The sequence below is a fragment of the Schistocerca cancellata genome, chromosome 4 (assembly GCF_023864275.1).
Source record: "Schistocerca cancellata isolate TAMUIC-IGC-003103 chromosome 4, iqSchCanc2.1, whole genome shotgun sequence".
NCBI lineage: Eukaryota > Metazoa > Arthropoda > Insecta > Orthoptera > Acrididae > Schistocerca > Schistocerca cancellata.
Window position 1 is genome coordinate 502,627,678 of NC_064629.1, and position 15,414 is coordinate 502,643,091.

Here is a 15,414-nt window from a genome sequence, read left to right on the forward strand (position 1 = left end):
TAGATGCATTAGCCTCTTATTATGCAGTTATTCTGAGCTTTGTTTTGTGTGATGTTCCATTCTCTGCTTTGTTACTTCTTTTATGCATTTTACCTCTCTTGCACCTTGGATATGTCTCAACAGCTGAACTTTTGGCTTTGGAAAATCGAGATGCAATGTCCTTTCTTAGTTCATATCACAGCTGGCCCTTCAGCATTAGTGATTGTGTGTAAGTGAATCTGCATTTACTAAAATGTAATGTATGTGCCATGTAAGTACCAGAATTCAAATAGTGTAATTAGTTTCACCCATGCCACTGAAATATTTATGTACTGCTTCTCAAATAAGATTGTATTATATACCTGCCTCTTTATCAACATTACAACTCTAATTTTAGATTTAAAATGTATTTTATTAGTCACTACATAGTGCTAAATATTTATACACGCTTCTGTTTTTTCTCTCAATTTACAGCCATGTGATGTGAACAAACAACGTCAGAGGACAAGATCAGTGCTGAGAAAACCAGCCAAAGCAGACTACCCATGTCCTCCTTTAATAGAGGTTCAGTCCTGTGAAATCAATGTAACTTGTTTCACATATAGCTGGCAAGAGACTCGATTTAGTTCTTGTTTACCATTAGGTGGAAGCCCATGTGGAGAAGGAATACAGGCAAGAGCTGTCTATTGTCGACGAAGCGATGGAAGAACTGTTGAGGACAGGTAATATGACAATTCATGTGTTATCTGGCAAAATTTGTTGTACTAATTGTAAACTAACCAATTTTGATATATCTGAAAACTTACCTGTTTAGTATATGGATAGAAGATAAAATTTTTATCCAGGAGTTGATTTTTTTATAAGTGAAACATTAAAATTAGTTTATATCATCACATTGTTCAGAAAGTATGAAGCAAAGGTGAGCCACATTCCACACAAAAACTAAAAAGAAATTATGACAAAAGACAGCAGGTGAGGATCACACATGAGCCAATGTAAATATGAGAAACCATTTTCCTATCTGCTGCCTGATATTAAAAAAAAAGAAGTGTTACTAGAACATTCACTCATTTTATTTAAATTTTAGGACCAGCTTCTCATTGATACAGTATCCACAATAGGAAAAATATAACAAATACTTTCTTCGCTATACTGTCCTTGTTGACAAAAAAAGCATTTTATATCCTTGTCCATGTCTACACTGTAATAGAATTTTAGAATACTGTGAGGCTGTGCATTGCGGTGGAGATTATTTTCACTTATTTGTAATAATGCATGTTCCAAAATGCTCATGATATTATCTGCAGTACAAACATTGCAATGCATATTGATATATGCAGAGATAGTGAGTTACTACTTTTGAAAATAAGTGGAATTGTTGTGAGTGATTGTGTTGGGGTAACTACAGAGAAATACATATCTAAAATACCCCAAATATTGTCCACTCCCATAGAAGCTGCTTTCTACCAACTAAATACTGCTCTGCATTTTGCCCATTCCCTTTACTGTGAAGAGGTGAATCAGTGGCAGTACTGAACATTTAAGCAGCTGCCAGTGTAGTTAACTGTGTTTGTAATACATGCAGTAATTTTTTAAGAGTTGTAGATTCTCTGTTCAAATAGCATAAATATTTCTGCACAGAGCTCCAGAATATTCATATCAGATATCAATATGTTCTCCAAATAGGTGACACTATCGAGATATTAGTGATCAAATGTAGAAAGATTCACAAAGAAAGTCAGCATTTGAAGTGCTGTTGAAAAACTTTGGGCCCAGGATAGTACTCAATACCAAGCGTCAGTTAAAACAAAAAAGTTATAGTTGTGAGATATTTGCGGGCAAACCTAAATGTTTACAGAAAGACAGGCTCCATGGGGTAGAATGTAGCATATTTCTGGCAATAGAGTGAAACCTTAAAGCAACATAGGAAGAAACTGAGTCTCTACACAGATAGTTTGCACAAGGATAACAATCATAAATATGACAAACACTGTAGTTGGAGCCACCAGACTCATTTGACAAGTTATAGCAGTTGGAGGTGACATTAGCTGTGCCATAACACGAGGTGTGGCTAGAAAAAAACCGGACTAGTACTGGTGAAACAATAAAACGAATGCAATAAGGCTGAAAGTCGCGTGGCCTGTCATGTGACTCTCGCTCCGCCTACTGCTTGAGTTTCATCTGCCTCCTGCACTCAGTTTGCCCGTGGCGTCTGTTTTAAGTAGTTGACGTTTTGTCTGTGCGTTGGAAAATGTTGAGTGTACAGAAAGAACAGCATGTTAACATCAAATTTTGTTTCAAACTAGGAAAATCTGCAAGTGAAACGTTTGTAATGTTACAACAAGTGTACGGCAATGATTGTTTATCACGAACACAAGTGTTTGAGTGGTTTAAACGATTTAAAGATGGCCGCGAAGACATCAGTGATGACACTCGCACTAGCAGACCATTGTCAGCAAAAACTGATGCAAACATTGAAAAAATCGGTAAACTTGTTCGACAAGAACGCTGTTTAACAATCAGAGCAGTGTCTGAGTTAACAGGAGTTGACAGCGATCTTGTCGAACAAGTTTACCGATTTTTTCAATGTTTGCATCAGTTTTTGCTAACAATGGTCTGCCAGTGCGAGTGTCATCACTGGTGTTTTCGCGGCCACCTTTAAATTGTTTAAACCACTCAAACACTTGTGTTCGCGATAAACAATCATTGCCGTACACTTGTTGTAACATTACAAACATTTCACTTGCAGATTTTCCTAGTTTGAAACAAAATTTGATGTTAACACGCTGTTCTTTCTGTACACTCAACATTTTCCGACGCACAGACAAAACGTCAACTACTTAAAACAGACGCCACGGGCAGACTGAGTGCAGGAGGCAGATGAAACTCGAGCAGTAGGTGGAGTGAGAGTCACGTGACAGGCCATGTGACTTTCAGCCTTATTGCATTCGTTTTATTGTTTCACCAGTACTAGTCCGGTTTTTTTCTAGCCACACCTCGTATGTTGGGAAAAATAAAATTTCATAACTGCAGGATGAGACAAACCTTCATGCAAAAAATCTATAAAAGCTTTCTTTGAGATCTGAATGGAACTGATGTTTTAGAATCCTACTCACAATGTAAGTAACTAAACTTCTTGAAATAAACAGATAAATATTCTTTTAGAGATGGTAAACAACCAATCAGTTGCAAATGGGTTTACTAAAACCCCTTTACTGTGGTGTCAACATTTATAAACAGTCTTCTTCAGAAGGAAATATTGACAACTGGACTACATGTTGTGGCAGAGGAAAAGTTAAAATATAGCCAAAGGTGTCAGTCAAGTATCAAATTTCACCTCCATAATAATTGAAGCATGCAGAACATGGTTGTAGGCATTTGGTATTTCCTCATCAATGTACAGCTGCACCATCACCAAGGCAATACTGTGCATTCTGTAAATAATGAGACAAAATGTTATGACAGTACCCTTACAAATTTTTGTTGTATATTGATCCTGTCAGTGGCACAAAAATCAGTGTCCATACATATGGATGATAGAAGGATTGAAATAAAATACAGTAAAACAAAGCCATAATCAGATTAAAAAATTTAATTCATTGGAAAAGGAACACAGCTGGTGTTCTAACCCAAGAACACTGAACTTTATTACATGAAAAAGCATAAACACATGAGAGACTAAGTGCATACAGTAGACAACACACAAGCAACCAGCAGAGGCTGGCACTCCAGCCTATATAGTCATTAGCTCTAACAGGGGCACAAATGCCAGGCTGTGCATGCAACTGCTGTCATACTAGCTGGCCGAGTGGCCTCTAGTGGCCAAATCAAGCACGAACTTCATGTGCAAGCTATGAAGCAGCACACACACAAATTTGTTAGTTACAGCACTCCTCTTCCTTTGCAAAGAAGTGAACACTGTGCTCATGTCCATTTCTTCTGTTGTTGTCATTGATTAATGAGCCATGTGATGTGCTGCTGTTAGTGTGTAGGGTCAGAAGTGGTATGAGGGCAGAAAGGTGTGGCACCTGCCTCCCTGTGAGAGTCCATATGGTAGCACAGGTGATGGTGGTGAAGATTTCATTTCCACATCTGAGTTCATCCTCAGTGAAGGAAGCCACAGTGAAGGTGGCTCAATAGGCAGCACTGGCTGCAACAGAGGTGGCAGTGGCAGAGGTGTTGGCTGGGACAGTGCAAGAACTGCGGTCCTGACTTGACCACCAACAGCTGAATGGGGCACCTACATCAGAGGAGACAGTTGTGATAATGTCGGCAGCAGCGAATGCACCATCCACGATTAATGAGACGGAGGACACGAGGGCAGCAGAGATATTCCTGGTATGCAGGTGCCCACACAGGGTCATAGGTGGTCAAGGTGTCATGATGCCCTTCCCTCAGCAGTGTGAACAATGCAGAGGTGTTGGCCATGGTGACTACTGGCAGCCATTTCAGTCAGCAGCCAAAATTGCAACTGTGCCAGTCATAAGCATTGTGGAGACAATGTCAGCAGATGTCCTGGTGTCAGTTGGAGCAGATGTAGCAGAATCTGGGGCTAACAGTCATACAACAATTCTATTGAACTCTTTATCTCCAACTGGGGTAAAACTGTAAGAACTGAGGAACCAGTCAGAGCCACTTCCGGCGACACTTCCGAAACATGTTTTTTTGTGTGAATCTTAAATGTTCATACTACTTGTTCAGCTTCTCTATTTGATTGAGGGTGTAAAGGAGGAGCTGTGACATGGTAAACACCACTTTTTTTTTAATCTTCTAATTCCTGAGATGCATACTGGAGGCCATTGTGTATAACTATCATACACGGCAGACTTTACACTTGAATTGATTCCCAAGACTGCTGTGTAATTGGCCATGGTGACAAATATGCACTGTGGAGGGGGGATTGGGGGGGGGGGGGGAGGTTTGCCTGATGGGTGACACACTGTGGGCAGGTTGCAACAACTCACACAATTTCCACTTCAGTGCTTGTCCAGAAAACATGCCTGCATGCTAGAACTTTTGTACATGACACATCCCAGTGGTCCACAGGTAATAAATGCATAACATCATCAAAAGAAACAATTTGGCTTAAAATAGGATCCACAACTACTGCAGCTGCAATTTTAGTGCCAGTAATAGGTAAACCATCAACAACATTTTGTCCAAATGAAAACAAAGCAATTCCCCTTTATCAAACTGAATCTGGACACATTGGCAAAGATGATAAGGCATTAGTATTTGCATGTTACACCATTGGTCAAAAATATACCTCCTAACTGTGTCATAACAGGAAAAATAGCTCACTGCTGCAAGCAATGCATAGCTTTGTCTGGAAAGAATACCTGTGGTTTTAAAACAGATACCAGTGGTTTGTGGTCTGTGATCAGATGAAACTTAAACCCATATAGAATAACATGAAATTTTTGTTTTTGAGAATACACATTTGCTAAAGCCCCTTTCTGTATCTGAGAACAACGCTGTTGTGCTGAATTTAAGGTTTTAGAGGCATATGCAATAGTGTGTTCTGTTCCATCTGCATACATATGAGCAAGGACGGTGCCAAGGCCGAACTGAGATATGTCTATGGCTACCACAAGGTGCTGGCCTGGCTGAAAACTGATGAAACAAGAAGCTGACTGCAGCTTGAACTTTCGACAACTTGAATGCCTGGTCACAAGCTGGGGATCATACGTAGTGAACATCATTATGTAATGTTGCATGGAATGGTTGCACCACAGTAGCAGCATCAGATATGAATTTGAAGTAGTACACAATTGTGCCTAAAAATGCCTGTGGGGTGAGGCAATACAGCAATAGCATCAGTATGCTGGCATGATGGTTAAATACCCAAATTAATAATAGATGGTTGAAGAAACTGTGTCTTGTTCAAACTGGACATTAACCCTGCTGACCATCAAACAGAAAATAGAGCATGAAGGTTCTGCAAATGTTCCTGTGTAGAGGTGTCAGACACCACTATGTCATCTAAATAGTTGATGCAGCCTGGAACTAATGCAATAAGTTGCTTTAAAAAGTGTTGAAAAATATCTGGTGCACTTACCACACCAAAAGGCAAATGCTGATATTGATAAAGCTCAAATGATGTATTGATAACTAGGTGGTGTTTAGATTCTTTATCTAGCAACAGCTGTAAATATGCATCTGCTAAGTCAATCATTGAAAAATAAGGCTCCCCTATAATTATGCTAACAGCTCATCAGGGTATGGTAATGGACAGGTATCAATGATTAACTGTGCTTTAATTGATTTTTTAAACTCACTTCAGAGGTGTAATTTACCTTTAGGTTTCTTTATTATCACCAGTGGTGTTGACCAATCATTGGAAGGAATAAGTCAAATAACATCAAGGAATTGAAGATGATCTAATTCTGCTCTTACTTTTACCTGTAAAGTTATGGGTACTGAGCAAGCCTGGAAAAAATGGGGGTGGGCAGACCATTTCATTGTAATATGAGCCTGAAATTCTGTTGCGCATCTCAGTCGTGGAGAAAAGAAATAGGAAAATTCAGCACAGAGAGCATCTAACTGTTGATATGGAACTTGATCAGAAACTAAATGCACTTTGTTATCGATGGAGAATGCTAAAAGTTTAGAAGTGTACAAACCAAACAGATTTTCAGTGTAAACATTTTCCACAGCTAGGAGTGTTAATGAATTAACCACAGCCTTTAAGTCCCAGGTATATAAAACTGTCCAAGACTGGAAATCTGTTGCTTGTTATAACTCACCAGCCTCCATGACAATGGGCCAGAGGGAGAGAACCCAAATCCACATAAGTTTGAGAATTCACCAACGTTGCTGCTGCACCCTTGTGCACATGCATTTTGAGTACTCAGGTTCAGAAGAGAGTTACACACAAAAGCAATGTGTCATTTTTATGGCACCTATTACACATTGCCTAGTCTTGGGGCATGTGGGCCATTCATGTTGAATGAAAAGCATGGGCATGATGCAGCAGAAAATCAGGCTGTTGCTGTTGTTACGCAGACCATTGTTGTCATGAACAACAGTTACCTATATGACACTGAGACATCTGTCAGAGTCTGGTCCCTTTAATCCCACAAACCAACCAACCAACATCTGTCAGACTGTTACAATGGCTTCTCCATTCCCTTTAAAACTGACTGAAGGCTGAGAGGAGTGAGAGGAATTGATTTCTGAAACTTCAGACCGGTCTCCTGTCTGACTACGTAAAGCCTATGAAACTTCAGGTGACTGTGTTATGTTTAATACGTCCATAAGCATAAGATTTTCACACAGTAGAACTCACTGTTGAACTTTCCTGTCAGGAGCAAGATTTATGATTGCATCTTGAACCATTTAATCAGCATAGCATTCCTTATGAACATTTGTCACAAAAATATAACAATAACAAAGTCCATGTAGGGCTGCCGCCCATGTCCTTTATGACTGTTTTGGCCACTTTTGGCAATGGTAAAACTCCAAACAAGCAGCAACAACATGAGTACATTTACAGTGACAGGTAGATAGTATGTTACATATCTGATCAAAACAAAAACTTGAATGTTTATGGGGTGAATTGCCACAACAACTGATATAAATGATGTGAGCTCCATGACAAAAAAAGAACTTTTCACAGGTTTACATCTGTTACCCCAGATGCCTGGAAATGTTGTTGCAGGCTATTTTCATAGGTATCTCAGTCTCCTGCTGCATCATTGTATGCAGGGAATGGCATGGATATGTTGCTGGTGAGGCAGCATGTTGTGTCAGTGTTGTCATTAAACTGGATATAGCAACTGTCAGTGCCTGCCATTGCTCAAGAAGAGATTTAATCACTGCCTCCAAGGACATTAAACTCAAACAACAAATGACTGAAAAGGAACCCACAGAGTCAAATACTGTACGCATTGCCAACATGTTCTAACTCAAAAAAAGCATAACCCCATGAAAGACAAAGTGCAGACAACAGACAACACACAAGTGGCCACCAGAACCTTGAGCTCTGGCCTTGATAGTCATTAGTTCTAACAGGGACTGCAGCCAACAGGCTGCACATGCAACTGCTGTCATACTAGCAGGCCAGGTGCCTTCTAATGACATAATCAAGCACAAACTTCACACATGAACTACAGGGTGTTTCAAAAATGACCAGTATATTTGAAACGGCAATAAAAACTAAACGAGCAGCGATAGAAATACACTGTTTGATGCAATATGCTTGGGACAACAGTACATTTTCAGGCGGACAAACTTTCGAAATTACAGTAGTTACAATTTTCAACAACAGATGGCGCTGCAAGTGATGTGAAAGATATAGAAGACAACGCAGTCTGTGGGTGCGCCATTCTGTACGTCGTCTTTCTGCTGTAAGCGTGTGCTGTTCACAACGTGCAAGTGTGCTGTAGACAACATGGTTTATTCCTTAGAACAGAGGATTTTTCTGGTGTTGGAATTCCACCGCCTAGAACACAGTGTTGTTGCAACAAGACGAAGTTTTTAACGGAGGTTTAATGTAACCAAAGGACCGAAAAGCGATACAATAAAGGATCTGTTTGAAAAATTTCAACGGACTGGGAACGTGACGGATGAACGTGCTGGAAAGGTAGGGCGACCGCGTACGGCAACCACAGAGGGCAACGCGCAGCTAGTGCAGCAGGTGATCCAACAGCGGCCTCAGGTTTCCGTTCGCCGTGTTGCAGCTGTGGTCCAAATGATGCCAATGTCCACGTATCGTCTCATGTGCCAGAGTTTACACCTCTATCCATACAAAATTCAAACGCGGCAACCCCTCAGCACCGTTACCATTGCTGCACGAGAGACATTCGCTAACGATATAGTGCACAGGATTGATGACGGCAATATGCATGTGGGCAGCATTTGGTTTACTGATGAAGCTTATTTTTACCTGGACGGCTTCATCAATAAACAGAACTGGTGCATATGGGGAACCGAAAAGCCCCATGTTGCAGTCCCATCGTTCCTGCATCCTCAAAAAGTACTGGTCTGGGCCGCCATTTCTTCCAAAGGAATCATTGGCCCATTTTTCAGATCCGAAACGATTACTGCATCACGCTATCTGGACATTCTTCATGAATTTGTGGCAGTACAAACTGCCTTAGACAACGCTGCAAACACCTCGTGGTTTATGCAAGATGGTGCCCGGCCACATCGCACGGCCGACGTCTTTAATTTCCTGAATGAATATTTCGATGATCGTGTGATTGCTTTGGGCTATCAGAAACATACAGGAGGCAGCGTGAATTGGCCTCCCTATTCGCCAGACATGAACCCCTGTGACTTCTTTCTGTGGGGACACTTGAAAGACCAGGTGTACCGCCAGAATCCAGAAACAATTGAACAGCTGAAGCAGTACATCTCACCTGCATGTGAAGCCATTCCGCCAGACACATTGTCAAAGGTTTCGGGTAATTTCATTCAGAGACTACGCCATATTATTGCTACGCATGGTGGATATGTGGAAAATATCGTACTATAGAGTTTCCCAGACTGCAGCACCATCTGTTGTTGAAAATTGTAACTACTGTAATTTCGAAAGTTTGTCTGCCTGAAAATGTACTGTTGTCCCAAGCATATTGCAAGAAACAGTGTATTTCTATCGCTGCTCGTTTAGTTTTTATTGCCGTTTCAAATATAGCGGTCATTTTTGAAACACCCTGTATGAAGGGCACACACACAAATTTGGTAGCTACATCACTAGAAATCCACAACAATTTTATAACGAAAAAAGTGTGTACTACAGATTTCAGGTGATCCCTCTTAGCATCCCCTTATCATCCACTATGGCCATGTATCCTTCTTGTGACACACACTTGTCTGCAAGGGCATGTATCTGTTTGCTCATGCTCACAATATTTGATTCCAATTAATGTTCTTACACTTGCATTTAATGGAGCAGTTGCTCTCGTTTCATCTACTAGAAGTGATTTGTACTTTTGCAGGTGGTGTGATGACCAAACCAAACCTTCACCAGTAGAAAAATGGTGTTATGTGGATTGCACTGTTGACTGTGAGTTAACTGAATGGGGTTCATGGGATCATGCCGGATGCCAATGTGGGAGTGCAGGTAAATATAGTACACAACATGATGTGATGTTCAGAAACCATTTACCTTAGAGTAGATCCTATGCTGTGCAAGACTTATCCTCATACATAGGAGTGGATATATTCTAAGAAATTTTGTTAAAGTATCAGCATTAACTGAAACAGAGCATTAGAATAAAAATAGGTGCACAGGATGATATAAATTTTACATTTTGTGTACTTTGGCATTTAACATTATTTCTACATCATTCCTACTTATATTTTACTGAAGTTTGTTGGTATTTAACTCAGTTGATAATTCTGGTACAGGTTCTGCAATGAACAGGTATCGATTTGTGATGACCAATAATAGTCCCAGTGGAAGAGCTTGTCCACGAGATTTGGTTCAGCGCAAACCTTGTCCTGCTATTCCCTGCTACACATGGTATAGAGGACCATGGAGTGAATGTAATCTAGATGTAAGTAATTGTGTCTGGTGCAGCTATTTTCATACATGTAACAGTGAGTAGAATGGATGTACATACATTAGTAAATTCCATTTTGTAAATGTAGCAGTAATACATCTCTAGAAATCTTTATAAAAACAAAGAGAGAGAATGATTTTGAGATCCAACAAGGAACAAACCTTTTGGAAAAGCCATTTAAACAATATGGGAATGTTTTAAATGTCAGGTATTCATGAAATGAAGGAAAAATGACTCAAAATCTTGATTTGTGTATAGAAACAATACACAGTATATAGACCCAATTGCACATAAAATTCCATTCTATCTGCAACATTCGCAAACTCTGGTACTTTCAGTTACATTATATTAGGGTTATAAACCAATAATTCAATGTTTACAGGTATCAACAGGGAAAATTATATAATATTTATAAAAAATCATGGCCTCTCTGATTGTTGCTGTCAGATAATAAAGCCAAAAATGGAACACACATTGGTAAAAATTGCTCATGCTAAAACAAGGTTATGCAGAGAGTACAGGAAATTACAAGCCAGTTTCCCTACTTTCAGAATTATCAAAAATAGCTGAATCAATCATGGAAGATTTGACAATGGGTTGCTTCAATAATTACAACCTTTTTAATGAAGCACAGTTTTGCTTCCTTAGTGGGAGAAGTACAATATTGGTCATAACAAAGTACACAAAAATGGTACTTGAAGCTATTGGCAAGGATTACTGTGTCACACTTATGTTCTTAGACTTGTCCAAGGCTTTTAACAGTGCTGACCATAAAATACTATTAAATAAACTAAAAGCAGTAGGCATAAGAGGACCAGCAAATGAGTAGTTCCAGTATTCCATGGAGAATAGAGTGAAAAAGGTGTAGATAGTTCACGTATGTGCTGATGATAAATTTTAGTCAAATGATTGTCAGACAAGAAACATATGAATGTAGGAGTGCCTCATGGTAATGACTAGGCCCAGTTCTGTTTTTAATAATATTAATGGCTTTTCATACATAGAAAGATATTTCTCTTTCCTGATGACAGCAACAACATAGTCACTACTCTACTCCATAGAGGAATTTTTAGATATAAACTAAAACAAAAAACAAAACAAAAATAATAAAAAAATAAAATAAATAAAAATAAAAAAACACAAAAAAAATGAAAAAGTTGTTATATTAACTTAAGTATGTTGTTAAATTAACTTAATTATGTCATGTATTGGAAAATTTGACTCGTTCCACATCATTACGAAATATCGTATTCATGATCCATGGAACTAGTATTAATCTAATCTAATCTAATCTACTGATAAACACCAGAACTTGTGATACAGAAGGTAAAGGAATCCATCAAGGATGTTTCAAATTGAACAGTATGTGGTAAATTATCACTGAACATAAAGAAAACAAGCACTTTGGCACATAGAGGAAAACAATCTGTCACTTTCAGCATAGATGATAAACCCCTAGATTTTGTAACAAACACAAAAGTTTTATAGATGAACATTAACTGTCAGTTAACACAGAATGTAATAATTTTTTGACTCATAGTTGGAACATCAACAATCTTGTATCATAATGTAATGAAAGCAATTAGTCCTAACCATAAATGATTTTAATGTCTCCATTGGTGACATATGGAGATGATGCATGGAGCCATTGAGCAGTTAATGGCGGGTGCCTTTCACACTTACAACAGCTCCACACATCATCTTCACATGCCACCAATGGAGGCATTACAGGTCTGATGATGGCCTATATATGAATGAAACTGGTTACTGTATCACAAAAATAAAAAGCATTTGTGATCTGGACTGATTGTTTTTGATACATTAATATGGAATGAACACACAAAGGTACTGGCAACAAGAATGTCATCAGAATGTTTTACTCTTATGGTTGCAGTAGCCGTTCATAACAGACTGTGTCTTGTGGCGACGTACAAGGTCTGTTCAAAAAGTTCCGGAATATTTGTAATTATGCACCAGTGGTATGTCGGAGCAAAATGCAGTTGGCATCACTCTACACGCCTGTGTTTAATGTGTAACTGCCATAAGTTTCATTGTTGTGTGTTTGTTTGTTATTGTTCAGTGCTGTATTGAGTAGAACAATGTGTCACACAGTTTGTGAATTTAGAGAGAGCAGAGTTAGAGGGACAACGTGTCTCCATTAAATGTTGTGTGAAAGTCAAAAAAACCTATACAGAGACACACCAAATGATGCAGGAAGCCTATGGTAAAGAGTGCTTAAGCTGTACTCAGTGTTACAAATGGTTCACACGATTTAAAAATGGCCAGACTTCAGTTAAGAATGGCCCTCATTCAGGATGCCATTCAGTGTCTGCTAGTGACATTCATGTCAGGATCTTCAACTAAACTGTGCATGCCAATCAAAGACTTACCGTCCAAGAGATTGCAGAAGAATGTAACATTAGAGTTGAATCATGTCATGAAATCCCGATACAGCATCTTGGAATGCATTGTGTTGCAACCAAGTTCATCCCATGGTTCATGAGCCAAGACCAAAAAGACCTTCACCTCTCAATCTGTGAAGAGCTTTTGCGCCACACAAATGAGAATGAGATGTTCCTTAAGAGATTTGTAACTGGTGATATGTGGGTCTAAAGTTATGATGTTGAGAGCAAAGTTCAAATGGTTCCTCTGAAAGGGCACGGCCGACTTCCTTCCCCATCCTTCCCTAATCCGATGAGACCAATGACTACGCCATTTGGTCTCCTTCCCCAAACCAACCAACCAACCAACCAAAGTTCAATCTTCACAATGGGTTAGGGGAGGTTTACCAAGACCAAAAAGAAGCTCATCAGGTCAGGTCAAATGTCAGAGCCATGCTTATAGTTTTCTTTGACTTTGAAAGATTACTTCATCATGAAGAGTTAATTGATGACACTATTGGAATATATGCAAGAAAATATGACAAGGAAATAGCCTGAAATGTGACAAAACAATTCATGGCTCTTTCATCACTATGACACATCTGCACATTCATCCCTATTGGTGTACAAAAAAAGAAATCACAGTGCTGACTCATCCTCCACACTCTTGAGCCTTGGCACCTGTGGATTTTTTTTTTTTTTTTTTTGTTTCCAAAGTTGAAAACCACATTGGAAGGGGTGACAGACTAGATAAAAGAAAATTTGCAGACAGCCCTTCACACAATCCGACAAGAGGCATACCAAGACTGCTTCTGGAAGCAGAAACACTATTAATAGAAGTGTGTCAATTGTGGAGGAGAGTATTTCAAAAGAGACCATGCACAATAAGTAAAAGGTAAGCACACAAAAATTTTGTGGATAAAGTTGCAGAATTTTTTGAACAGACCTCGTATTGCTTTTACATACACCCATTTCTTAACCATGGGATTCTTTTCTGTAGATCAAAGATGCAAAACATGCACACAGTGTTCAAACTGCTTAACAGGGCCATAAGAATAACAATTTATGTAGTAGTCGGGCTTATTGTACAGAACTATTTTTAAAAAAACTGGGTATACTTTCTGCACCAAGAGAGTATATCTATCAATATATAGTGCATATCAGGGGAAACATTAATAAGTATTTCACTAATAGTTCTGTGCATAAGCATAGAACAAGAGCCAATTTGATCTTGCATTTATCAATGAGGGTAAAAAGAAAGAAAGAAAAATCAAAACATTATTTTCCATCACAGAATAAAACTGTATAATAAATTTCTGAAGGAGATGCAAAAATTCAATACAATACATCTATTTAGAAGTGTGACTAAAAAAAGATTACTTAGAGAACTCAAAGTAGGTGTTGATATCAAAAGGGGACATCTATGATACATGGTAACAATACAGTACCTAACCAAACAGTGCTTTTACAAGCAAATCTGCCAACCCATAGTGCATGATAACAATGTCTTGTCATTTTCCTGAGCTCAACCTCACACTAATCAAGGGCAGGGGGGAGTGGGGGGGGGGGGGGGGAGGTGCCGACTCAGTTTTCCAAACAGACTGAAGGGAGTGGATAGAGACTTGCATGTCTGTCATCCTGAAGTCACCAGTAGACAGCTCTAATGAGTGCAATGGTACAGTGCAAAAATCTGTTTTTGTTATATTTCGAGCAAATTGTGTATGATTAAGGTATGAGGTCATTGTATGACAGGGACCAACTGAATGAGGCAGTGCGGTTGTTAAGCCACTGATTTCATATTCAGGAGGATGGAGTTTGCTCTGTCCAGCCACCCTGATTTAGGTTTTCCATGGTTTTCCCAAATAATTCTAAGAAAACAGTTCCTTCAGAATTATGAGACATTCCCTGGATGAATACACACACACATACACACACACACACACACACACACACACACACACACACACACACACACACACACACACACAAACATTAAAATTGCTACACCAAGAAGAAATGCAGAGGTATTCATAGGACAAATGTATTGTACTAAAACTGACATGTGATTACATTTTCATGCAATTTGGGTGCATAGATCCTGAGAAATCAGTACCCAGAACAACCACCTCTGGCCGTGATAACGGCCTTCATACGCTTGGGCATTGAGTCAAACAGAGCTTGGATGCCATGTACAGGTACAGCTGCCCATGCAGCTTCAACATGATACCACACTTCATCAAGAGTACTGACTGGCGTATTGTGATGAGCCAGTTGCTCGACCACCATTGACCAGACGTTTTCAATTGGTGAGAGATCTGGAGAATGTTCTGGCCAGGGCAGCAGTCGAACATTTTCTATATCCAGAAAGGCCCGTACAGGACCTGCAACATGCGGTCGTGCATTATCCTGCTGAAATGTAGGGTTTCGCAGGGATAGAATGAAGGGTAGAGCCATGGGTCATAACACATCTGAAATGTAACGTCCACTGTTCAAAGTGCCGTCAATGTGAACAAGATGTGACCGAGACGTGTAATGATTGGCACCCC

General features: G+C 39.4%; 1 protein-coding gene across 2 annotated transcripts in view; it reads left to right on the plus strand.

Moving 5' to 3' along the window:
- Window positions 1–15,414, plus strand: part of LOC126183723 (thrombospondin type-1 domain-containing protein 7A-like) — a 1,149,604-nt gene that overhangs the window by 1,053,538 nt on the left and 80,652 nt on the right. For both annotated transcript variants that reach the window (XM_049925914.1, XM_049925915.1), the window contains 3 exons: window positions 454–701; window positions 9,921–10,045; window positions 10,333–10,481. In XM_049925914.1, coding sequence (XP_049781871.1) covers window positions 454–701; window positions 9,921–10,045; window positions 10,333–10,481 — 522 coding nt within the window. The remainder of the gene's footprint in view (window positions 1–453; window positions 702–9,920; window positions 10,046–10,332; window positions 10,482–15,414) is intronic.